The sequence below is a fragment of the Mixophyes fleayi genome, chromosome 8, assembly GCF_038048845.1.
Source record: "Mixophyes fleayi isolate aMixFle1 chromosome 8, aMixFle1.hap1, whole genome shotgun sequence".
In the NCBI taxonomy this organism is placed as follows: domain Eukaryota; kingdom Metazoa; phylum Chordata; class Amphibia; order Anura; family Limnodynastidae; genus Mixophyes; species Mixophyes fleayi.
In genome coordinates, this window is record NC_134409.1 from 71,349,310 (window position 1) to 71,375,995 (window position 26,686).

The 26,686-nt window shown below is 39.9% G+C and overlaps 1 protein-coding gene across 1 annotated transcript; it reads left to right on the forward strand.

Annotated features, from left to right (window-relative positions):
- Positions 1-1,034: 1,034 nt before the first annotated feature.
- TXN2 (thioredoxin 2) lies at positions 1,035-26,686 on the forward strand. The gene is made up of 4 exons (XM_075182711.1): positions 1,035-1,141; positions 3,408-3,685; positions 15,854-15,977; positions 25,923-26,686. The coding sequence occupies exons 1-4, from the start codon at positions 1,082-1,084 to the stop codon at positions 26,037-26,039; spliced, it is 579 nt and encodes a 192-aa protein (XP_075038812.1). The 5' UTR covers positions 1,035-1,081; the 3' UTR covers positions 26,040-26,686.

The following is a 26,686-nucleotide window of genomic DNA, read 5'->3' on the forward strand; positions in this document are numbered from 1 at the left end:
ATTTGGTCCCCTCGCATGCTCCCCGCCTGCACAGCAGCGTTCCCCTTGCATGCCTCCCCACTTGCACACGAGCGTTGCCCTTGCATGCCCCCCACCTACACACCAGCGTTCCCCTCACATGCCCCCCACCTGCACACCCCTCAGATGCCCCCCACCTGCACACCAGCGCTCCCCTAACATGCCCCCACCTGTACACTAGCGTCCACATGCCCCCCACCTGTACACCAGTGTTCCTCTCACATGCCCCCCCTGTACACCAGCGCTCCCCTAACGTCCCCCACCTGTACACCAGCGCTGCCCTAACATGCCCACCCCGTACACCAGCGCTCACTTAATTTGGTCCCCTCGCATTCTCCCCGCCTGCACAGCAGCGTTCCCCTTGCATGCCTCCCCACTTGCACACGAGCGTTGCCCTTGCATACCCCCCACCTACACACCAGCGTTCCCCTCACATGCCCCCCCACCTGCACACCCCTCAGATGCCCCCCACCTGCACACCAGCGCTCCCCTAACATGCCCCCACCTGTACACTAGCGTCCACATGCCCCCCACCTGTACACCAGTGTTCCTCTCACATGCCCCCCCTGTACACCAGCGCTCCCCTAACATGCCCCCCACCTGCAAACCAGTGTTCCCCTCAAATGCCCCCCGCCTGCAAACCAGCATTCCCTTCCCATGCCCCCCACCTGCACACCAGCATTCCCTTCACATGTCCCTCACCTGCACACCAGCATTCCCTTCACATGCCCCCACCTGCACACCAGCGTCCACATGCCCCCCACCTGCACACCAGTGTTCCTCTCACATGCCCCCCCTGTACACCAGCGCTCCCCTAACATGCCCCCCACCTACACACCAGTGTTCCAGTCATCTGCCCCCCACCCCCTGCATTATGTATCCTCATGTACTTGAGTCAGAGGAAGCAACCAGCGAGACACCATCCAGATATCTGATTTTCAGGCACACTGCCTGTGAGCCCGCCCCCTGACCCCGCCCCGTATGGACGTCGTAGGCTCCTTGCGGCGAAGGGGAAATAGCTGCTACCATTTAGCTACTATATGTCACTAACGTCCTTAGTCACATGACTGTGATGTCATTAAGGTCCTTCTGTCTAGGAACTTGCTGGCTTGTACCTACCAAGGTGAGAGGACGGAATTAGGGTTTATTCATATGTTAAATTCACATATGCATCAATAAAACCATGTACATCAGTGACAAATACCTGCTCGGTTTATGAATGTTGGAGGATAAGAAAAAGCACGCGTGGAATGGAACTAGTTAACTAAGGTTGTACAGTTAAAAATAAAATGTTCGTAGAAGTTGCAAGAAGCGTGTGAGGGCAAGTGGTCAGCAAAATCTGCATACAAACGTATTCATGTGTTGTATCTAATAGTATTTTATGACAAAAGTCGAGTATTTGGGGGAAAACTGAAAAATAGAATAGAATGGGCTTGTTTTGAATTATACTTCTAATCAATCTAGTTTTGTGTAGAAAACAAAATGTGTAACAAAGCAGTGATCTCTTGCCATATTAGCTATTTATATTTCCAATCTGCATACCATTTTATCTGTAAAACATTTTTTACAAAAATTAAGGTGTGTACGCCACATAAATATGAAGCCCAGCTATGTGTTGATTATTAGCTCCTGCCTCTGCGTTTTGCAGTTAGTGGAAATGCTAGGTTCTGTCACACTAGCTTTGTGAAAACGACGGGCACAGATTGAAATATATGCTCTAACCATTGTCCAATTCACTTTAGAAATTCAAAAATAGACTAAAATTTGTAATTGTCACATTACGCTTAAATTTTTTTTTATGAAAGATAAGTGTGTCTGGCCACTGTAAACAGTTTGATTATAGTATCTGATTGTATGTTTAGCTACTCAAAATAGTTAAAAATATTTTTATATTTCCCTTCAGCAAACTTATAATTGTCAGGGTGATTGGATAACTTACTACTTGTCCTATACAAATATCTCCCAACTGTCCTGATTTTGGGGCTTTCTCACGTTGTCCCTTGGACATGTTTGTAGGTATGTTGGAAGGTATCTTCTGTTCACAACTGCCTCACACATCTGCTACTGGCATGCATGACATAGTATGGGTGTTTGGAGGGAAGGTGAAGCTGGAAAGGTGCAGCCTAGTGCTTCACAGTGCTGTCACTATGCAACCATGGTGTTGTAGGCTCACCCCATCATGACGATCCCTGTCCATTTTCCATGATCTGAAATGTTGGGAAATATGCATAAAGTCACTGTCCCTTTCTCATCGTTTTTCACTCTGTTAAAATGATCACATTTTTATTTATTTGTGACTAACACTATATGTGTGCAAAAACACTAGCCTTTTTATATTAATTTGGACTGCGGCAGGAAAGCTTTTTAAAGTTTAAAATAACTTGTTTCTATTTAATTTATATTTGCATTGTATATGGTAAAAGCAAAATTTGCAGTTACAGCTAACAGTGTCAAGCCACATCTAATCTTTTGCTGTGCTATGCTTGCTGGTCCTGATATAAAGCTGTCATTATACAGCTGAACGCATTGTGAGATGTGTGCGACTAAACATGCATGCAAGTGCATTTTTTCATGTGTGCGTCTTCTGCTAAAGTCCGGGACGCAAATGCATCAAACTCTATATGAATCCCCACATTTGCATGCAGTGCACAGAGAGTAGGGAGGATAGCAAAAACTCAGATTTGTGTGTACACTGCCAATAGGTGCGATGTAAGCCACTAATAAAATGTAACGGGTTCACTTTTAACTGTAAAAATATATTCTGCTTTGTTCATTTTCAGTGTGTTGGATTTATCACTCACATGTAGTATAGTTACATTTATATGTAAGGAAAAAAGAAGAACTCCTAGGCGCTAGAACAATCAAAACCAAACACAAATAAAAACAAAAAACACACCAGTATGTATTTTGAATATATATTGCAAAAAAGGATAAAAGATGTAGTATACTTGTCTACATAATAAACAAAATTGCTTCTGGCCAGATAGCAGGTGAAAATGTTAAAAACAATGTCAAATATAAATAATGAAACAATATTTGAACAACTTCTTTGCCACAAAGTTTCCAGATGAAGTCCACAAATAGTTCCCAAGTAAATTTAAAACAAAGAAGGAATCCGTTACCTGAATCGGTAACTACATCTTTTATCCTTTTTTGCAATATATGTTCAAAATACATACTGGTGTGTTTTTTGTTTTTATTTGTGTTTGGTTTTGATTGTTCTAGCGCCTAGGAGTTCTTATTTTTTCCTTCTATTTTGTGAGGATTTGGGGCTTCCTCTGCTCTCCTGTTGGGCAGCTTGTTTTGTGTTTTGTGTCTTTACTAGGAAGCGCAGATTAGGATCTTTTACTGTTAACATTTATATGTTAACTCTTTATTTAACTTTGCAGATGGCCCAGAGGTTGATCATAAGGCGTATTCTCGCATCATCTGGAAAAAGTCTAGTTGTTCGAGCTCAAACTTCCTTCAGTCTGATTTCAAAGTGCAAGCGAACTTTTGGTCTGCTATCTACATGCTCACAAACTTCTCGATTAGATATTCTTAACACTGCTCGGAAGATTTCCATGTCACCTTCTTGCAGAGTAACATTTAATGTGCAGAATAAAGATGACTTTCAGGATCGTGTTGTTGGAAGTGAGACCCCAGTTGTGGTGGATTTCCATGCACAGTAAGAGTTGATTGCATCTATACATAGTTATTATATATGTAAAAGTCCAGGCCTACTTCAAAAAGTACAAGAGGGTTAAATACCCATCTTGCAAAATACCCCTTAATAATTTCTGAACCATGTTGCCAGAACGAATAAGCAAACATGCCTTCTTTAGGTGTCCTTGAACATAATGGTTTACCATTGTCCACCTGTACAATTAATTACCCCATACTGATACAATTTTTTTTCTATAGCGGAAAAAGTCATCCATCCTAGACTTCTAGTGTTATTTTTATACAGATATTCTTAGATAATTAAGCTAAAGATGACATTAATCCAGTATCCAATTCCTAAACTGTTCTTAAGGAAACTGACCTTTTTGTTTTGCATTTCTTACTGCTTTTCGCTTTTTTTTTTTTTTTTAAAGAAATAACTAAGACCACCATGCAAATTCCTATAAATATTTTCATAAAAATGGCAGTAAAGGGAGTGGATTGTGTGATACAAAACAAGACTGATTATGCATGTGGGATTAAAAATAATGTATCTACTGGAAATGTTTGTAAGTGGTTGTCGGTGATACTACAATTGTTTGTAAAAGAGCTTGGCAGTTTTCTGAAGGCAGAAATTATTTCTTTGGTATTTAAGTCATCTTTGGTTTCTGATTATCCAAGAACACATAAACCACCTAAAAATAGTACATAAATAGCAAAACATAGCATTGAGACACAGAAAATATAGACTGGGTGAATTGGATGAGGGGGTAAAGAGAAAGCTGACCTCTAATACATTATTTTTTTAACAGTGTTCACAAAAGAGGAAAACATTCTAGAAAATATGTTGTGTAGTAATAAATGAAGCACACCATTATAACTCAGGATGAAATGTCTTATCAAGTTTAAAATACATTAATATCTGACCCATACCCCCTCCTGGTTTAAGGGGAGTTAAGTTCAGTAATATACCACTATATCTTATCTATTAGGACTGCTTCATGGTCAAACCTGTGTGACTTAAATGCGCCTGATGGTATCAACAATACTTAAAAAGGGGACAAAATTGGAGACAGGAAATTATAGACCTGTGAGAGTGATATCATATATTGTAAAAAGCATAGCGGCATATGAGGCAAATGTAGTTTTACCATGTATATGTCACCAATCAGACTACAACCTAAATATGGGGTACAGTTTTGGGCACACCTGTCTACAAAAGGACATAGAAGAGGGTTCAGGTTTGATACTCAACTTCAATTGTGGAAGGTTGGGAAGAATTGTTTGAGAGCGCATTGCAGAAATTCTATGGGGGGAGTTCAATTAGCTGAGGAATGCCTCTGGGACGGTCGCGAAGGCACTCTGCAGGGATGTAACATCTCAGATTTCTCCTCGCACCCCAGAAATAGAAATTTGCAATGGTGACGTACCATAGTACTTGAAAATATGCACAGCTGTGATGTTAAGCAAGACTTTGCAATTATTTAAATCCCCCCCCCTATATTTGTGCAAAAAGTTTGATGGGGTTTCTGATACTGTTAATGTCTTAGTAATTGGTATAATGCATCACAGTATTTCAAAAATATAGCTTCATATGTTTGAGGTCAAGTTCAGTTTACATGTACTCTGTGCAATAACTTAAATAGGGTTCTAAATAAATTGGAAGTCTATATTGGCTTTGAAGATTGAAATTCCTATGTAAGTTTGTGACTATGTTAATCCTTGTCCATTGATCAAAATGTGCTGGTATACATTGATAAGTCACACCACCACTTCCCTTACTGCCTTGATTATAAGGCTGTTTAATTCCAGTCACTTATATTGTCCATACTACTGGTTCTAAATGTTCACTTTGATCACTGTCCGTGACCATAAATTTTAATAACTTTGCATTCTTTGTTTTTGCCTATTTTTGTATATTTACACATATGACAAAAGTAAGAACATACCAAGTTTTAACTTTCTGTTTTATACATTTTAAAAAAAAAAATTGGCTTGTATCTTCAAGGTTGTAGTAATGCACAATGCATCGTGGTAATCCAGTGCTCCCAGTTTGTTACAGTTAATTAGATATAATGGGGTAGATTCAATTGAGTCCAATGTTCCTCAGAACATCGTGGGCGTGATTTATTACAGTTACTGCGGTAAAAAGTAATGCAGATATTTGCTCGCACCTCTGCGGCCGTTTTGGAGGCACCCCGCGCAGATATTTTTTGAATTGAATCTGCCTCAAGGTGTGTCTTACCACATTTGCCTATCTCAAAATTAGGGTGGAGGGGGTTTAATGTAAAGTTTTTGAAAAAAGGGTGCAAAGGGGAGTGGGGCCTTATAGTCTGCCAAATGTGGTGCTGACCATTTAATAATGTAGTTATGGCTATTACCGTCGGCAAACTCCTCGCAAAGGTAGGCTTCCAGTTTTAACCACGGAGTATACTTTTCTATTTTGCTGTAAATCAACTGGACCAATATTTATATAATAAGCTTATGCTTATGTTTTTCAAGAAAGACTGCACACAAGCTGTATCTACATATTAAATGTTTTGTATTCTTAATTCTTAATTAACATACTATTTGCAACACTCATATATAATATAAAACAGTAAACAAAGTATATTATACAAACTCAACAGGTTTTCTTTACTCTATTAGCTTAGATGGTATACATTCATTGCCTGTTTTATATAAAAGGTATTGTGTATTTGTGTATACATATGTGTTGTGTGTGTGTGTGTATATGTACATATATATATATATATATATATATATATATATATATATATATATATATATAACCAACAAGTTGATATAAATGCTGCTAGTAACTACAGCGTGACAGAATTACCAATATAAATCAATTACAGTATCAAAATGGATAAAGTTCCAGATAAATAGTTGGCTCAAGTGTGAGCGGCAGCCACGATGACCTGTAGCCAGATGGTTAGTCCGGAAATGGAAACACTGCAACAGAAGACAGGCACGGCGCCTCAATGTGTATTATCAATTGTATATATATATAGACGGATGTAATAAGCTGCGTACCATAAGGTTTTAGTAGGTCGTCTTAATCATAGATGGGAGACCCTCCTTCTAGGCTGTTCCTCCCAATAAATCACACATCGGACAATGCAGGAAAAAAGAGAGTAACATAGAGTAGTACAGTCATAGTATACATCACACTTCTTGTGAGCATGCACACCACCTATTTAGGTTTCCTTGTTGTGAAAGAAATTATATATAACCAAGGTGGAGGACCATATATAATATATTAGACACCCACGTGATGTATAATAATAAACTGCGTACCAGATGTTTTCTAGGTAAGAACATTGATAGGTTCCTTAGATGATTACAAATTATATAATAATGATTTTTTATTGGATAACTCTTATTGGATGTGTGTAGAGATCTGGTTGTGTTATATATTCAGATTTGCAGCTAATAGTGATATACAATTCTATAAGTACATTTTAATAGCGATATTTTAATTATGTTATGTGCTATGTATCTCGGTTTAAAGTGAATCATTTATTTAAGGTGATTGTGTTATTTACATTTATATGGATAAACAATGATGTGAGCAATTATAAATACTATATATACGAGGTTTATCTAGTACTGCACTGATACTAACTTGTGCCAATAAAGTTGTTTTGACGCGTGCGCGATGATGGGCGGCATCTGCGCATGCGCCAAGATGGCGCTTCAGCGTAATATAAAGCTGGGGATTTACATGGTATGATCATCTATTATTTTGCTCCTGAGGAAGTCCCGTTGTTATCGGGACGAAACGCGTTGAGCCTGTCTTGCCAGCATATATTTGCACTCCTTGATGTAAGTGCATTGTTATACCTTTTTTATTAAAACTTAAATTGTATATTTATACCTTTCCTCTCTGTGTCATTTTCGCCGCCTATGAATGAGGTTGAGATGGAGAGAATATATTTGATCATCTAAGGAACCTATCAATGTTCTTACCTAGAAAACATCTGGTACGCAGTTTATTATTATACATTACGTGGGTGTCTAATATATTATATATGGTCCTCCACCTTGGTTATATATAATTTCTTTCACAACAAGGAAACCTAAATAGGTGGTGTGCATGCTCACAAGAAGTGTGATGTATACTATGACTGTACTACTCTATGTTACTCTCTTTTTTCCTGCATTGTCCGATGTGTGATTTATTGGGAGGAACAGCCTAGAAGGAGGGTCTCCCATCTATGATTAAGACGACCTACTAAAACCTTAGTCGCATGCATTGCTCAAGTGTGATTTTGTCCCATTTTTCAATGCAAATAGTCTTCAAATCTTGAAGGTTCCGTGGGCTTCTTCTACGAATGCTGATCTTTAGTTCTTTTCATTGATTTTCAATTGGATTCAAGTCACGTGATAGGATGGGTCATGCTACCAGCTTTATTTTCTTTCTCTGAAACCAATTGAGAGTGTCCTTGGCTGTGTGTTTGGAATCATTGTCGTGCTGAAATGTCCACCCTCGTTTCATTTTCAACATCCTGGTAGATGGCAGCAGATTCAAGATATCAAGAATATCTCTGTACATTTTTTCCATTCATCCTTCAATTATATGCAGTATACCAGGCCTGTGTGCAGAATAACAGCCCCACACTGTCAGAAATCTTGCGGGGTGCACCTGGTGGTGGCCGGCTTATGGTGAAATTATGTTCTTTCCATTACCGGATTATGGCCCCAATAGTGCTCACTGGAACATTCAGCAGTTTAGAGAGCCTTCTGTTACCAATGCCATCAGTATGTTTTGCAACATTACAGTGGCAAAGGTCTTCAGCGAGCTCTTTGCTTTTTACCCATCATGAGATGTTTCTTGTGTGACACCTTCGTAACGAGACACCTTTTTATAGACCATCAGTTGTGGCTGAACCAGCTGGTAGGATTGCTTTCTAATTGCTTATAGAGTTTAGCTGGTGTCTTGGCTTTTTATGCCTTTTTGCATCTACCTTTCTTCATGTGTTCAATACTTTTTTCCTGTGTCATTTCACATTATTACACAAAACTTAATCTATGGACATCTATAGTTTGATTTCTTTGCATGTGCGGATGGCAGGGGTTGTTGCTGACATTTGGTGTAAATTTCATTACAATAGCCACATTAAGTAAATATTTACTGAGAAAAATGTTGATGTGTTCAATACTTATTTCACCTGTTGTATATGCAGGTAAATGCCAGCTTGGTCGCATTTCCTCCAGCAGACATCGTTCACCTGAGGACAGATGGTATACAGTCTGGTGACCTAGAACCACCTATTAAGTAATTTACATGCATTTTCTTTGATGTGGACATTAATGGAACAGTAGGCCGTTCATTCAAAGACGTCTGACCAGTCATCCTGGGCTATGGTCTCTCCCATAATCAATTCTCAATGCTGTTGGAAACGATCCTTAGCATCTGTCGAAAGTGGGAGTAGTTCTTAAATTCAGTGGCCATTTGAGCCTGGATTTGGGATTTTACTGAGTGATAGAAATGCCTACCCTGCAGCTATTGGTGGAACTGTTTCATGGAAAGACCAAGGAGCTTGGCCCGATCGGAAATTTGCGGAAAGGAAGTTGTACTCCATCTGGGCCAGTGTGGGAGTCCTACTCCCCAATCACCTCTCTAGGGTGCACTCCCAACGGCAGTATTCCACTGCGACTCTCTCAGCGGTGACATAGGCTGCTAAGGCTTACAGCGTGGTAGCAGTTGTTCGTTGCGGGCTCTGTACCTGGATAAAAAATCAGAAGAGTGAGAGACACAGGAGAACAAAATAAATAAAATATTCACACATAGCAGCCTTCAAGAGAGAAAGGTCAATGATGTGTAATATGTAGCAATGTGATATAGATATCGTAATGGCGCTCCTATTGTATGCAGCCTATTATATGTATATGGAACTTCACCCAGTTCCAAAATAGTGAAGTCAAAAAGAGAATTTATACATACACCTAACGCTCACATGCGAATATGTAGACAATTCTTTAATTTTTCTTATTCTTTACATTTCAGTCTTCAATAATTCAGACTAAAAACAAGCTTATAAAATATATTTATATAGTGTAATACATAAGGATAAACCATAAAGTCCTCCACCAATCATAGGTATCTATGAATCATAGAGTTTTCTGTGAAAACACTTTTCCAGATAGATGTGCAAATCACTCACAAAAACAGGAATTCAACCATCATGAATCTCCTCCCCACATGTAAATATGCTTACAGGAGATTTTCTTGTGGGCCTTTAACAATCAACCATTGCTCTTTCTATGAGGTTTCTTCACACTAGTCTCCATAGATGAAATTATTATTATCGTAGATTGTAAGGCGCCACAGTGCTCCGCAGCACCATACAGTAGGGAAGACAAGGACATACATAAAACAAGAACAGACAAGACAGACAAAATTAATGGAGACATGAAAGCAAAGGGTATGAAGTACCCTGCTCATTAGAGAGCTTACATTCTCAGTAGAAAAGGGCACAGCTGAAACAAGAGCAGTAAATGTATTTCAGAGTGGAGATTGGGATAGTTGTGAGGATGCATTAGTGTAAATAGTGTTATTGAGGATAAGGTCACCTCTAAAAAAGAATGGGTTTTCAAAGAGCATATGAAGGTTGTGGGAAAGTCTGTAAAAAAATGTATATGAAAAGTGGCAAGCTGCGCTGTTCTCAGTTGCTGCTGTTTCCTCTTAAAAGAACCACACAAATGTTCCTAAAGTGACAAGTCTATGTATATGTTGTAAAGAGTCTCCTGCACTACTAAGTGAATTCACATATATACTTCTTGCAATATAAGATGATAATAAACCAATGTAATACAACAATTTGCAATGTAAACCATAAATGAGAAAGAGAATACTTAAATTCAACTGGTGAGACGATCTACATGTCACACTGTTATGGTCACTTCTTCCTCATAAGTGTTCAGTGAAACATGACATGTGAAAAGAAATACAAAATGCAACATAGTGCAACATCATTGAGATAATACTAATAGTTTAGCATTGTAAGGATCCAATTGATTCTCTTTAAACAGTCAAATGTGAATTCATATAGTAGATTCCACTATGTTCCCTCTCCTTTTTGGTTCTACTTACTAGACAGTAAATATATATTCGCCTTAAGTGCTCCAATATTTATGGTGTGTAATACAAGTTGATCCTTCACCATCCAATTGTTATGTGAGAACACTTACAGGAAAGAAGGAAAAATCAGGCAGGGTATCTTTGTTCCCTTCTTGCATCAGGGATAATCCCTCAGTACGATATGTGGAAAAGGTAGAATAAAACAAATATAGTGTGATACAGTTTGACACTAGAAAATATTTTTATTTGACATAGTGGCTGACATGGCAGCTTATACCAAACATACACAAATGGACACAAACAAGTGTGGATATAAAATTATATGGATACAAATCAAAAAAAGGAACAATTGGGTAATAGATGGACCCCTACCAGATAGAAGTCTGAATGAGCGTGTGATGGTAAACTCCCGGGATATCTGCTCAGACTTTGTTCCTCTGGTACTTCAGATGGTAATACAAGGATCCAATCTATTCCAAAATGCACAGCCCTTACAATCCAATGGGGTTTTACCTCTTAAGTCAGGTCTTTATCAAGGATCCTTGGCTGTGCATTTTGGAATAGATTGGATCCTTGTATTACCATCATAGTGTGGGACTGTTATTCTGCACACAGTCCTGGCATACTGCATTCAGACTGATTGTTTTAAAAGAATCAATTGGGTTCCTTACAATGCTGAACTATTAGTATTATCTCAACTATTTTGTATTTCTTTTCACATATCATGTTTCACTAAACACTTATGAGGAAGAAGTGACCATCACAGTGTGACATGTGGATCGTCTCACCAGTTGAATTTAAGTATTCTCTCTTTCTCAGTTATGGTTTACATTGCAAATTGTTGTATTGCATTGGTTAATTATCATCTTATATTGGAAGAAGTATATGCGGGAAAGTCTAATTGAGCGTGGTATGGAATTCCTTTAAGTGGGGAGCAGCACGGGAGAAGTCTTGAAGGTGGGCGTGAGAGGTGGTTATCAGAGATGAGACAAGGCGCAGGACAGAGGTAGATCTAAGAGGGCGGGAAGGAGAGTATTTTGATATGAGATTTGAGATGTATGCAGGGGTGTTGTTGTTGTTGAGGGCTTTGTAGGTAAGGTTGAGTAATTTGAATTTGATTCTGGAGGACGCAGGAAGCCAGTGTAGGGATTTGCAAAGTGGTACAGTAGATGTGCAGCGATAAGAGAGGACGATCAGTCTTGCAGAAGCATTTAGGATGGATTGAAGTGTGGATATATGGTGTCAGGTATGCCAGATAGCAGGAGGTTGTAATAGTGAAGACGGGAGATGATGAGAGAATGTATAAGAGTTTTGGTAGCATGTTGAGTAAAAAAATGGCGTATTCTGGCAATATTTTTAAGGTGGAGTAGACAGGACTGGGAGAGAGTCTGGATGTGAGGAATAAAGCAGAGGACGGGGTCAAGTGTAACACCAAGGCAGCGAGCTTGGGAGACTGAGGAAATTGTGGTGTTATTGACAATGAAGGAGATTTGAGGGCAGGTGGTAACTCTGGCAGGAGGGAAGATAATAAGTTATGTTTTGGACATGTTGAGCTTTAGGTAGTGTTGGGACATCTATGTGGAGATAGCAGAAAGACAGTTGGTTACTCAAGATAGTATAGAAGTAGAAAGGTCAGGGAAAGAGATATAGATTTCGGTGTCATCAGCGTAGTGGTGGTAATGGAGGACTGAAGGAGTGAATTAGTTCCCCAAGAGAAGAGGTGTACAATGAAAAAAGTAAAGGGCCAAGAACAGAGCCTTGTGGGACCCCAACAGATGCCAGAGGTAGAAACACTAAAGGAGCTGTTCGATAGGTAGGAAATGAACCAGGAAAGGACTGTGTCACGTGGGCCAATGGAGTGAAGGGTGTGTAGGAGAAGAGGGTGATCAACAGTATCAAAAGCAGAAGAGAGGTCCAGGAGAAAGAGTATGGAGAAATGATAATTAGACTTTGCAGTAAGTAGATCATTGATTACTTTTGTGAGAGCAGTTTTAGTGGAATGTTGGGGACGGAAGCCTGATTGCAAAGAGTAGAGAATGGAATGAGAGGAGAAAAAGTGAGACAGGCGTTTGTACACTAATCACTCAAGTAGTTTGGAGGCAAAGGGGAGGAGAGAAAAAGGGAGGTGGTTGGGGAGAGATGCTGGATCGAGAGATGGTTTCTTTAGAATTGGTGAGATGAGCGCATGTTTAAAGGAGGATGAAAATGTGCCAGTGGAGAGAGACAGGTTGAAGAAGTGAGATAGAGGTGGGCATGCAGTGGAGGAGGGAACAGGTTGTAGTGTGATATGATGAGATGAGTGCAGAGAGTTTATCTTCAGTTACTGGAGAGAATGAATACGTGTGGATTTGGGAGTATAGGTAAAGGTGGTTGGAGTGAGTGGAATTTGGCATGAGTAAATATTTTGTCTTTGAAATAGGTGGCAAAATTATGGACTGAGGGGGGAGGAGGTGCAGGTAGGCAGAGAAGTGAATTGAAGATGGCAAAGAGGCAACTTGGGTTAGGAGACTGGGTGGATATTTAAGATTTGAAGAATGTTTGGCAATTGAAATAACATATACATATATATATATATATATATATATATATATATATAAATTTCAGCCCTTTCTGAATTTTTTTTTCCACACACACTAAGAATTTAGTAGGTGAGTGTATAACTCCGCCCAGCAGGTGGCGCTGCAGCTTGGTTTTATTTTTTTCACACACACACACACACACAGACAGACTAACACACGCCACTAGACATTTATATTATAGATAATTAAATATAAATTATTTCAGCTTGTATTGTATGGTGTGAGGGTGTGTCTAAATCATTTTTACCTAATGTGAAGTGTGTGTCACGTGCAGGGGCGGGCTGGGCAGGGGGGCATCGGTCCCCCGGGTCGCTCAGTCTATCCCCTGTTCGGGCCGGCCGCCCCCCCGTGGATCGTTGTTTTTCTTTCTTTTAACTTGCGGCCGCATCACAAAGCAAGCGATGCGGCCGCCTCAGCGCACAGGCGGCCGCATCACATGACAGGCGATGCGGCCGCGTCATCGATGATGCGGCCGCAGCGCATGTCATGTGATGCGGCCGCCTGTGCGACCCCCGGGCTGAACTGTGCCAGCCCGCGCCTGGTCACGTGCCCTTGTCTGTGGGGGAGGGGGCGGGGTGAAGGGGAGCGGACGCTGTGGGGATGACACACTCAGGCTGTCCTCCATTTTAAGTATTCAAACAAACATTCAAAACTTACATCTTGAATTTCACAACACTATAAGCCTCAGCCTCAAATACCAGTTATATCCCATACTACTCACATCATAAATGAACCAAAATCATATATTCTAACACCATAAATTCCAGTTATCTCACATATAAACTTAATATAATTTATTATCTTATTTAATTTCACTTATCTCTGTTAAACTCCAAAATGTGTAATGTAAACTTCATCATACATTGCAGCAGCCATTACACACTACCCACATTCCATCTATCTTGCATGAAAACTTTTACCATTACAACAAAGATATTATGTATCTTACACAGGAGCTATTTTGTTCAGTCATGGTGGTCATATTAACTTATAATGGCAGCCATCTTGAAGGCATGGAGGGATTACATCGACCTCCATTTTGTATATTGTCTGCATAAACACTAATCACATTGTATATCACATTGCCACCATATTAACTTTCATGCAACGAACTAAATTTCTACAGAACTAGCAAACGGTTTCACATTATAATTCATACAAACATTATAATCTAAATTAAACTAGCATAAACTGACTAAACTCCAAAACTTCAAAAGTTTCACATTACAAACTGCCTGCCATTCACACCATTCCAAATGCCATAGTCAACTCCATGACTTACAGTTTCACATTCAAACCATCTTGTATATAAAGACAAAAAAATACACACTATAGATATTTCATTCAAACTCCATAGAAACTTAATGACTTACACTTTCACATTCTAGCCATTTTGCATACTCCGTATTCTCAGTCATACTTAGACTTATTCTGCAAACCTTTGATGCCTCACAATCCATTACACAGTTCATAAATATGATAAATGATTTGCACAATTGCATCTGTTTTTTATAGGGAAGCCCATAGATTTGCAGTCCAAGATAGCGACATCTATTCCTTGTTGAGTATGGATTAGGTGCAAGAATGTGCCTTCTTTTTTATTGTCCTGCAAAATAAGTTTATGTTAAGCTAGACAAGATTTTTTAAATGCGGTATAAAGGTTGAAAAGTGTATGTTTACATTATTATTCCCTACTTTGTACATGGGTGCACAGAATTTTTCTCCCAGCTAAAGAACTTTATTTTTCCACCATCTCAGGTGGAAAAGATTGGGTCTTATACTATACTTTTAATGTGTGCCTTCTGCAGGAAAGTGCATTTCTAGAGGCACTATTTTAATAAAAAGCTTTAAACACAGAGGTGACACAAATAAAGTCCCGATGTCCCCTAAGCATCATGTGTAATTTAAGCTATAAATGAAGCTAAACTAACCAGTATTTTTGGATAAAAAAAGTGGAAAATTGTAAATAAATTTTGGGAATGGCTTACAATGATAGTAAGCTTAATTGTGAAATAACATTTTGGTCTCACCGCTATGCACATTTTCAGGTGTATCTGCTAAGCGAGGAGCAGATTGATATTCACCCTGAAAATGCGTACAGACAAGTAAGGCGTACATAAAGGAGCATTGCAGGTCCACATTATGAAAAAATATTAGACTATTTCATCTATGTATGTGCTATTGGTTATTATGTGATTTTCAGGTTACTTTATTAATACTATGTTTATAATGTTTTAATTACTTTTTATGTATCATAAGTGTTTTCTATCTGTGGAGATTTGGTTTCTCCCAGCCTTCAGTTTGAAGTGCAGTGTGTAAGTCCAAAACATTGTTCTAGGACAGTTTTCAGCAGTCTGATAAAGTTAGTGCTTCGAGTAATTATGCGAAGAGCACACTGATTGTATTTCAACAAACATATAGGCCTCTTGTGTAGCGCTGTAGTTAGTGGATGTAATAGATAGTCAGAATTTATGTTGAAAATACTCCTGAAAGTTACATAATAATGTATCCTATCATTCCTCAGATGGTGCGGTCCATGCAAGCTTTTGGCTCCCAGATTGGAGAAGGTGGTTGCCAAACATGAAGGAAAGGTGTTGATGGCCAAGGTTGACATAGATGACCATACTGACCTTGCCCTTAAATATGAGGTATTTGTTGCTCTTTCAAATTTAAAGAGAAAACTATATGGGCTGCTAGATACATTACAACTGAATTAAATGTTACATTAGATGACTGGCTTCATGAACATGACACTGTAATCACTAAAACGTGCTGTTTATGCTACCATAACTTATTGATAGTAATATGACTCTGAGGCCCATCCCATCAAATGTACAGTCATGGCCAAAAGTTTTGAGAATGACAGAAGTATTGTTTTTCACAGAGTTTGCTGCTTCAGTGTTTTAAGACTTTTTTGTCATGTTGCTATGGTATACTGAAATAAAATTACAAGCATTTCATAAGTGTCAAAGGCTTTTATTGACAAATTACTTTAAGTTTATGCAGAGTCAATATTTGCAGTGTTGACCCTTCTTTTTGGAGACCTCATTTCGCCCTGGCATGCTGACAATCAACTTATGGGCCACATAGTGACTGATGGCCGCCCATTCTTGTCTAATAAATGCACCCCTGGGAGCCACGGCGCACACTTTGGGAACCGCTGCGTAGAGGTGGTTGTGGATATACTCTGACTAAGAGTTACCTCTTTTATGGTGTCCGTGATTGGAAAGTTGAAGTTAGCTGCTGTTTTGTGATCTATGCCTGAAACTTTGAAACTTTATCTTTTCTGGTATTTGCAATTTTACTATTTTAATAAAAATGTTATTTGGATAACACACTATCGAAGGGCCCCCGTCTGTTTGAGATATATATATATATATATATATATATATATATATATATATATATATATATAGTTTTTTCTATATATATCTCAGTTTTTTCTAGGTGCCCAAGGAGTTGGGCTGCTATGTTTTTCTAGTTAGAGTAATTTACTTAATAATTATGTACCGGCATTTTTCTTGTTTTTAACTTTTCATTTTTATTCTTTCAGATACTTTTTTCTGAAGCAGACCTGGGAGTGCGTTCTATCATAGAGAGCACACTCCCAGAACCGCAGCACGGACACTGCTCTGTCAGATGAGAGCCGAGGGCTCTCACTGGCAGAGTTTTTAAGCTGTCCGAATCAGAGTGGCAAGCTGTCTCTACGGACCGCTGTCACTCTCACAGCCTTCCTGATAACCGCCACTGCAGGCATAGAGCACCAGTTATCGGAGTATCAGCCGGCGGCCATTTTGGAAGGACCCGGGCAGTGACCAGACAGAAGCCCTGGAAGATAAGGGGGCAGACCAAGATCCCCCCTCAGAAATAGGAGGGGCCATCGGGGTTCAAACTTTGCAGGAGACCTCAATCTTTTCCAGGTCTCCATTACTCTGCTAATTATTTATTTTTCTTTAAAAAAAAAATGGAGACAAAATATTGGAAGAGGGGGAGCTAAAATTATATAGAGCTCCCCTGCTCATCAATTTACTGGCAGTATTCCGGTCTTCTGGAACTAAAAAGAAGCCCGGGAAAAGAGACAGCCTTCTGGGAGCAGGCATCAGGACATTGCTGGTGGACTTCTCTCCTGTGTTTGGCCTTTTGGCTAAGTATTCTATTTTTATTAAGCATTTATAAAAACTGTATTTCTTTACTGACAAAGTGGGGCTAGTAGGGGTAATATTATCGTACTCTTTACTTGCCAAAAATAAAAATAACATTGTTTATTTAAAGGGACAAGTGCAACTTTTATTGTAAATTAGTTGATTACTTGTGCTTGGTGATTCTTTCCTTTGTAAAATGTTAGCTGTCTTCTGATTGCGAAGGGGGCCCCCCATCTGCGCAAACACAGCAGACTTTAGCCTCTCTGTCGGAGGAACCGGCCAGGGTGGCTCCTCTGACACAGTCAGTTTCCTCTTTAGCCCAGCTTCTCACTAAATCTACTTAGTTATTGACAAGCTCGGCAGCGCTTTCTTCTGTATTGGATAATGCTGTCACGACTGTGGTGGGGTCCTGCTGCGGCTGCTTCTACTGGGACGGCTATAGCAGGCCCTTCTTTGATAACGGATCAGACCCCTGTCTCGGCAGAACCAGCATGGTCCTCATCATTAATAAAGGGTTTAGACAGGCTAAACCAGTTACTTGAATCCCCATATTTGGGCCCTACTAAAAGAAAGCGGTTTAGATCCACTAATCCTTTTTTGATCCTGACCAGGTTCATGTATCTAATCAGGAAGAAACCACCAGATATCAGGCCATTGATGATTTGGTATTAGCGGTGAGGCAGGCCTTGGACCTCCCAGAGTCAGAGGATCCTAGTTCTATAAACAGAAGTCTCTTTAAGAAAGCCAGAAGAAAGGTTATTCGTTTTCCTCCTTTGGTGGAATTGAGAGATATTGCTGAGGGAATATAAAAACAACCTGATTAAAAGTTTTCTATTCCAAAAAGATTCTCCTTCTTATATCCATTACAGGAAGAAGATCTGGCTCGCTGGGAAGGAATCCCTAAGGTGGATACTCCTGTAGCCCGTTTAGCCCACCACACTACCCTGCTGGTTCCGGGCACTGCAACTCTGCAGGACACCACTAACCGAAAAATTGAATCTCAGCTAAAGTCAATTTTTGTAGCAGCTTCCTTCAGACCCACATTTGCTTCGCCTTGGGTCGCTAGAGCCAATGAACCATGGGCAGAGCAGCTGGCTGAGGCCTTGCAGAATTCAGAATTGCTTTCCCTAGCTTTACATTTAAAAGAAACATCTGGGTGTCCTTATGAGGCAGCTCAGAACACAGCGTCTGTGTCTTCCTCTATTCAAGCTTCGGCAATTTCAGCAAGAAAAACTTTATGGCTGAAATCCTGGGAGGCGGTTTTGGAATCTGAGAAATCCCTAGAAACCATTCCTTTTTCACCATCAGGTTTGTTCGGCCCGGAATTACACAGTATCATTCTCAGGCAAAGGGTGGCAAAAGCACCCTTTTGCCAGTGAACGTAGGCAGAGCCGCCCCACGTATTTCAGCTCCTTGAGCCAGTCATCCAGGGCAGACAACAAACAAATTCTAGAGGCCTCTCAGACGGAAGTAGGTCCTAACAATGGACAGTGTCCTCTCAGGACCCTTGGATTCGGGGCATTAAAACAAGGGGTACATGATAAATCTTTTGGGTTCTGTTCCACAACGTTCTTGTAACCCCGCTACCCCGGGATCCACAGAGAAGACAGGCGATATAGAGTTGTGTCATCTCTCTTTTTTCAGCAAGAAGTTATTTGCAGGGTCCCAGAAAACCAGAAATGGAAAGGTTTTTTTCAAATCTTTTTCTTGTCTGGAAGCTGAACGGTTCTTTTCGACCCATCCTAAATATAAAGAGCCTAAATGTGCACTAAACAGTGGACAAATTTCGGATGGAGTCCCTGAGGTCAGTAATATTTGGATTCTAAAGGAATCAGTTTATAGCGTCCATAGTCATAAAAGACGCATACTTCCACGTTCCTATCTGGAGCAGTCATCAGTCTCTCCTGAGATTCAGGGTGGGGGCCTTCCACTATCAGTTTTGGGCTCTTCCCTTCGGCCTCTCCACGGCTCCAAGGGTTTTCACAAAGATCATGTCGGTTATGGCAGCTTGTCTTCACTTGGGGGAGTTCAGGTTGTGCCCTACTTAGGCGATCTTCTCATAAAATCCGCCTCAGAGGTTTGCTTGCAACAGCATTTGTCCTTCACCATAGCTTTTCTCAAGAGCCATGGATGGTTAATAAACTTAAAGAAATCCCAGGTGGTTCAGAGCCAACGCATGATCTTCCTGGGACTCATCATGGACACTTAACAACAGAAGGTGTTTCTGCCAGAAGAGAAAATCAGGTCGGTTCAGAGGATAACATCTCAGGTCTTGTCCTCTCCCAGTCCTTCAATTCACTTGTGCATGCGTCTTCTAGGAAAGATGGTGGGCTCCTTCGAGATGATCCACTTGGGTTGTGCTCATTTACTGGTGCTTTCAGTGGCACCTCTTGACAAAATGGTCGGGATCCCACCTACATTTGGACCGCCAGAGATCTCTCTGTCTCCGTATGCGAGAAATTCGCTTCAGTGGTTGCTGATTCCGGATCACATGTCGGTGGGCAGGTCTTTTGCTCCATGGTCATGGTTTGGGGAGCCCAACCCTTTTTTCAGGGTCATCCAGTCAGAATTTCATCCGACAATGCCACGGCTGTGGCATACGTCAACAGGCAAGGAGGAACGAGAAGCGCAGCTACAATGCGGTATCAGCTCAGATATTCGCTTGGGCGGAACAATATGTTCCAGTAATCTCAGCAGTGTTCATTCCAGGAATAAAGAACTGGGAGGCCAATTATCTCAGTCGCATTGAGATAATGCCAGGGAAGTGGTCCCTCCATCCGGAAGCTTTTTAGTCTCTGGTTCAGAGGTGGGGTCTACCGGATATAGATCTCATGTCTTCCAGACACAACAGAAAGTTTCCCAGGTTTTGCGCAAGGGCAAGAGCCTCCCTTGGCAGTAGCAGCGGACGGAATGCCAAGTCATGGGACTTCAAAATGGGATATCCTTCCCCCCCCCCCCCAATTCCCATGATTCCTCAAGTACTCAGACGAGTGAGGTTGGGCAGTCTGCCGGTAATTCTGATAACACCTGCATGGCCGTGGCGAGTGTAGTACACGAACATAATCTCTATGGCGGTAAGGCGAGAACATCGTTTCCCGTCGCGAGATGATCTTCTCCTTCAGGGTCTTTTTCGTCACCAGGATTTACCATGGCTGAATTTAACGGCATGGCTGTTGAAACCAGGCTCTGGAGGGCTAGGGATTTTTCCCCCAGCGTAGTGAACATTCTGCTACGAGCTCGTAAGCCTGTTCAGCTCGCATCTATCATCGCATTTGGCAAGCCTATATGAGATGGTGTGACTTGTCAGACATCCTCTTTTCGTCTTTTCCGACTTCTGGCCTTTCTTCAGGATGGTCTTGAAGCAGGTCTCCGCTTAGGTTCCTTAAAAGGTATAGGTATCTGTCCTTTCAGTTTCCTTCCACCTGAAGTTAACGGATATGCCAGACATCAGGACGTTTTCTTCAGGGGGTCTTACATATCCAGCCTCCTTACACTCCTTCTACAACACCATGGGATCTTAACCTGGTGCTTGATATGCTTACAGGGCCTCCTTTTGAACCCTTATTTTCGGCAGATTTTAGGTCTCTGACCTGGAAGGTGGTGTTTCTCTTAGCTATTGCATCCACAAGTAGAATTTCAGAGTTGGGAGCTCAGTCCTGTCGCCAACCATAATTGGTGTTCCACGAGGACGGGGCGGTATTGAGAACTCTCCCTTCCTTTGTTCCGTAGGGTGTTTCAGCCTTTCATTTGAACCAGGAAATTGTGGTTCCGGTCTTTCGGACAGCTTCTCAGTCTGATCAGGTGTATATGGAGAAATTATATGTGGTTAAAGCTCTCCGCATTTATCTTGAGAGAGCTTCCCAAATTCGGAGTACAGATTTTCTGTTTGTCCTTTATTGATTCTCATAAGAGGCTGGCCAACCTCAAAACAGTGAATTGCGAGATGGATTTGGGCAACAGTTACATAGGCTTACATCAGGGCTAACTGTCCTGTGCCAGAGAGACTTACGGCCCATTCCACCCAATCGGTGGGGGGCTTCTTGGGCAGCAAAAGGTGGGGCTTCTGCGGACCAACTGTGCAGAGCAGCCACCTGGTCTTCTGTCCATACTTTTACAAAAATTCTATCAGTTTAATGTTTGCATCTTCGGATGCAAATTTTGTCCGTACTGCTCTGTAGGCTGTGTGTTCACAGCGGTCCCATCCTTAGGGGGCTGCTTTAGAACATCAGAGGTGTCTGTCTGGACTCGCTCCTGGGGATAAATGTATCAAGCTGAGAGTTTTCGAGCGGGTTTGAAAAGTGGAGAAGTTACCTATAGCAACCAATCAGATTCTAGCTGTCATTTTGTAGAATGTACTAAATAAATGATAAATAGAATCTGATTGGTTGCTATAGGCAACATCTTCACTTTTCAAACCCGCTGGAAATTCTCAGCTTGATACATTTACTCCTAGGTATCATTGATCTTTATAGTAGACACAACCTCTAAATAATTAAATTCTAGTTTTGCACAACTTTTAAAGTGAAAACGCACAAGATAATGTGTTGAAAACATAACTCCATAAATTATACATATATGGTATAATCAAAGCAACAAATAATCAAGGTATTTTACAATACTAGATTTGTGAGTTCTTTGTTTTATTCCACTTGGGTAAGAACATATTAAAGCTTTTTGCAAACATCCATTGTGTGCTATATAGAGGTCCAGTTCTTGCTTGTGTGATTGAAAACTTCATAGGCAATATGTGTGAACACTTATAATAGTTATAGTCGTAGCTTTGGTGATTTAGGTTCATCGATACAGCCATTTTCCTAATTCTTGACTCCAAGTGGTTGGTGGATACAGGTACTGTGCTAGTTCCTGGCTCCAGGCAGTTCATTATGACACCAGTTCCCTGCAGTTGGTAATTAAATGTACATTGCTAGTTTCTGGCTCCAGGCAGTTGTAAGTTGCAGGTACAGCACTATTTTCTGGCTTTGGGCAGTTGGTTTACTAAAGCCTCCAGCAGTATTGTGCAGAGTAATCTAATTTGTACAGGTCATTGCAGATCCATATAATTGCAAGGTATGAAGAAACAATAAGAATGAGAGCCTTGCTTGCAAATACTTAGAATCGGAAAGCAAAAGGTTTGGAGGGGTAAGGTAGCACACAGATGGATGGTACTGTAGATTTAGATAGAAAAAAAAGACTAAGATATCACGTGGATAAATTGAGTTACGGTCTCTCTCTCTCACTCTCTCTCTCTCTCTGTGTGTATGTTAGGGAATTTAGACTGTAAGCTCCAATGACGCAGGGACTGATGTGAGTGAGTTCTCTGTACAGCGCTGCGGGATTAGTGGCGCTATATAAATAAATGGTGATGATGATGGTAGCGTCAGGATTGTTTGAGATGCTTTTTGGTAAAGCATTTAAAAGCTTCAAGGCTATATGGGGCATATTCAATTAGCTTTCCGGTCCGCGGGATCGCGCCGGAACGGGCAGCGTAGTCAATCCACGGTACCGCAATAACGTGGATTTTCATTCGCAGCCCATAGGGTTGCGTACGAAAATCTGCGTTAATGCGGTACCGTATTAACGGCAATACTGCGCAGGATTCGCGGTAACGCGCGTTACCGCGAACCAGAAAGCTAATTGAATATGCCCCTACGAGTGCCAGGAAATAAAGAGCATACTAAAAGAATGCAACACAAAAAATCCAGTAGGTGTGAGTGAATAAAGGAAATCAGAGAATTTAAATTTTCAAGAAATTAAAAAATACAGCTGACTGTAACCATTTTATTTAAGATATATGATATGTGCTGTACAAGATGGCATTTGACCTTTTGAGTAGTTTCACCTGCACGCTCTCAACCAGGCACTTCTTTCCTGACTGACTACCACTTCTTAAATTTTAGATATTTTTTATGTATTTCCTCAAGGTGTCTCATAGAAACTTCTGTATAAAAAAAATGTTTGTGAGTGAAATGTATTGTTTTATCAAGTGTGACATGGGCACCCCAATCTTCTTGCTGAAAACAGGACTTTTATTGTTCCTTCACGATATACAGCATACTTTCGTCAGGATGACACCAATAAACAGCATCACGTTGCATACACCGTCCAGCTCTCTATCCACTGGCCGACTTGTTAAGCATCAGGCACCTCGCGGACAACACAAAGCAGCTATTTATGTTTCCTCCCAAGCACTAGCTAGCTGAAGCCTTAATTGATCACACCCAGGTGCTCCACCTGTGTATCTGTGCTCTGTGTGTTAGAGTGTGAAAACTTAATCCTGTCTGCAGCCTGAGCCTGCAGATTCCCAGGGAAACTCTTAGCTCCATTAGCAATCTGTGGCAAACTGCCCTTTATGCCACATGTAGTATATCTGAATGTAAAAATTAGTTTCTGTTAGCTTGATCTACAAGTGCATTTTGAAGTTGTGTCCTACAACTGAGACTTCTGGTTTCTATAAAGGCCATCTCAGAACTACTGTAGTTCATTGCAAATTTTAAATGTGCTATAACATTATATTTAATGAGTGTGAAAATTCCAGCAAGAGCACCGTTCTTATTACAAATACAGTATATGGACAAAAGTATTCAGTCGCTTGACCATTACACCAACAGGGACTGTAATGACATTGTATTCAAATACATATATTTTAATATGAAGTTGGTCCCTCTTTTGCAGCGATACCAGATTCCACTCTTCTTGAAACGTTTTCCACAAGATGTTGGAGTGTTTCTGTGGGGGTTTATACCCATTCATTCTGTAGAGCATTTTTGAGGTCAGGCACTGATGTTGGACGAGAAGGCCTATTTCCAGTCACCTGTGAAGGAGCAGTATCCGGTAGATCTGTGAGCAGAATTGCTTAGAACACAGAGCTGCAATAAGTATCACTATGAGGCCACACAGAGAGAGTGTATTAGACATTATTTTCATCCAAACCCAGTGTAAGACTAATTTTAAGCAAGAGCAGTTGTGTGTTTCTTAAGTAGCGTGACATGTGATGGGATCTTTCTCAATTGATCACAGGAGTGAGAGAGAGTCTTTGGATTACCCCCTCTTGTTTTATATTGGAGGGGGGAATATATATTGTGCTGTTTTGTCATTAATGACTATGGGCCTGATTCATTAAGGAAAGTACTCAATTGTTTTTACTTAAGTTTTCTCCTGGAAACAAACATGTTACAATGCAAGGGGTGCATATTAGTTTATTATTGTGCACATATGGAAAATACTACCTTGTTTTTACCTTGATCAACTTTAAATTTCAGTGTGTAAAAAAAGCTATCAAGTATTTGTGTACTATATGAAAAAACAGCCAGTATTTTCCTTATTTGCAAACTAATTATTAGCAAAATGGTTTTGTCCAGAAAAGTAAAGGAAGAAAACTTACTCAATTTCTTGCTTAACTTTCCTTAATGAATCAGGCCTTATATTTTTAACAGGTGACAATCATTGAATAGTTGTTGTTTTTTCTGTGTGTTCTTTTGCGACTTTATATTCCACATATGTATTGGATGTATCCTGCAGTATATTGTCTATTAGAACAGAGTGGACCCAGACCCGTATTTATTAACAGACGTTTCTTCAGATCCGCTCCTTGTTGAATACAGTTGTGCATATTCCATTGTATGTGTATTTTTTTTTTTAAAAAATCACATATTGCACTAATTTTGCGTTTCTTAATGAATCAGGCCCTAAATTTAATACAGAAACGAGTGTTGCTTTTGCATTAAAGAAGGGAAACATTTCTTGAGTGAAGGAGGAAAAGCACAGTTATGCTTTCTTTTGTAGGTATTGCTTTCTTTTGTAGGTATTCTTGTTTCATCTCAGTGATTGACTCATATTTTGTCACTGGTAGCAATTCTGGATATAGAAATTGCTGAATTGTTCGTCATAAACTCTCAAATGCTCCTAAAAAATTGATTACACAACTACTTCCGCAGTGGGATAATCATTCTCGTAAACTTGTTTTTTTTTTAATTATGCACTAATGTGCCTATTTGTTCACCTATTACATATAAATGCATGATGTTTTCCTTTTATATTTAACATCTTTGAACTGACTACAGATATTTCTTAAATTTTTCTTCAGTTTCTTCAATTTTTGTTTACTTGTATCTACTTTAGTCATGACTAAAGTAGATACAAGTAAACAAAGATTGAAGAAATATCTGTAGTCACTGTTAAATATAAAAGCAGAAAATCATGCATGATATATATTTATATAAATAAATATACATTTAATTTTTATATATATCTAATATATTTTGATATTGATTCATTATTTTTACTGGGGCACTGTCCTTTCCATTTTTACATTTTACTTGTCCTGTAAGCAGAGGGATATATTATAAAAGGAGTGAAAGTATTTTTGCTGGTGAAAATGTAAAAAAAAAATATTTTATACATCGTCACGCTTTATGTGAATGTCTTATTTTTATCTTTCGTTCTTTTTTGCAGGTCTCTGCTGTGCCCACGGTTCTTGCGATGAAAAATGGTGATGTTGTAGATCATTTTGTAGGTGTAAAAGATGTGGATGAGCTGGAGGCTTTTCTCAAGAAACTCATTGGACCATAATCCTTAGTAAAAAGTATGCAGCCAAATTCTTGCAAATAGCTGTGATTAAAAAAAACAGGACATTATGATCTACCTTATTAAAGCCTGCTTTGGTCTTTCTGGCCCAAATCTTTACCATATGTCTCTTTATATTATTTACATTTTGAACCTGACAAACTTGGCGTTAGCAAATGTTTAGGGTCCCCTGTGTAAATTTTTGAATATTTCTTCCCCTGGTCCTCTTAATTTTCTTTTATGTTCCATTACTCTAGCAGTATAAATATTTGAGTAACACATTTCTAAGAGTGAATAAACAAACACAAAGATATTTGATTTTTTTTAAATAGGAACCCCTACTTCAAAAAACAGATTGAAGGTTGAGTTGCTGGAAAAATGGGGCATAGAGGATTTTATGAGTCATTCTTCTGTATTCTCAAGTGTTTGTTTTGGGTATGAGAGAAAAAAGTATTGAGCTACTAGTCTTACAGTTTACTGTGCAGAAATATAAAGGTGTATGCGTGAATTATGCAGTAGTTCTTGTGCCCAAAGGACACGCTCTAGCTTACCATATCTGTCTATACTGTGAATACTGTATTAAACTGCACTGGCACTCGCAGTGCTATATTATTGGTGTCCGTTCCTTCAATAAAGAAAACCATGAAATTCCA

Bases quoted from the DNA above. Each gene is read 5' to 3' on its own strand.
- TXN2 (XM_075182711.1), top strand. From the start codon at position 1,082: ATGACTGTGATGTCATTAAGGTCCTTCTGTCTAGGAACTTGCTGGCTT. The intron at 1,142-3,407 runs GTGAGAGGACGG...TTAACTTTGCAG, and splicing joins GCTGGCTTGTACCTACCAAG to ATGGCCCAGAGGTTGATCAT. The intron at 3,686-15,853 runs GTAAGAGTTGAT...ATCATTCCTCAG, and splicing joins GTGGTGGATTTCCATGCACA to ATGGTGCGGTCCATGCAAGC.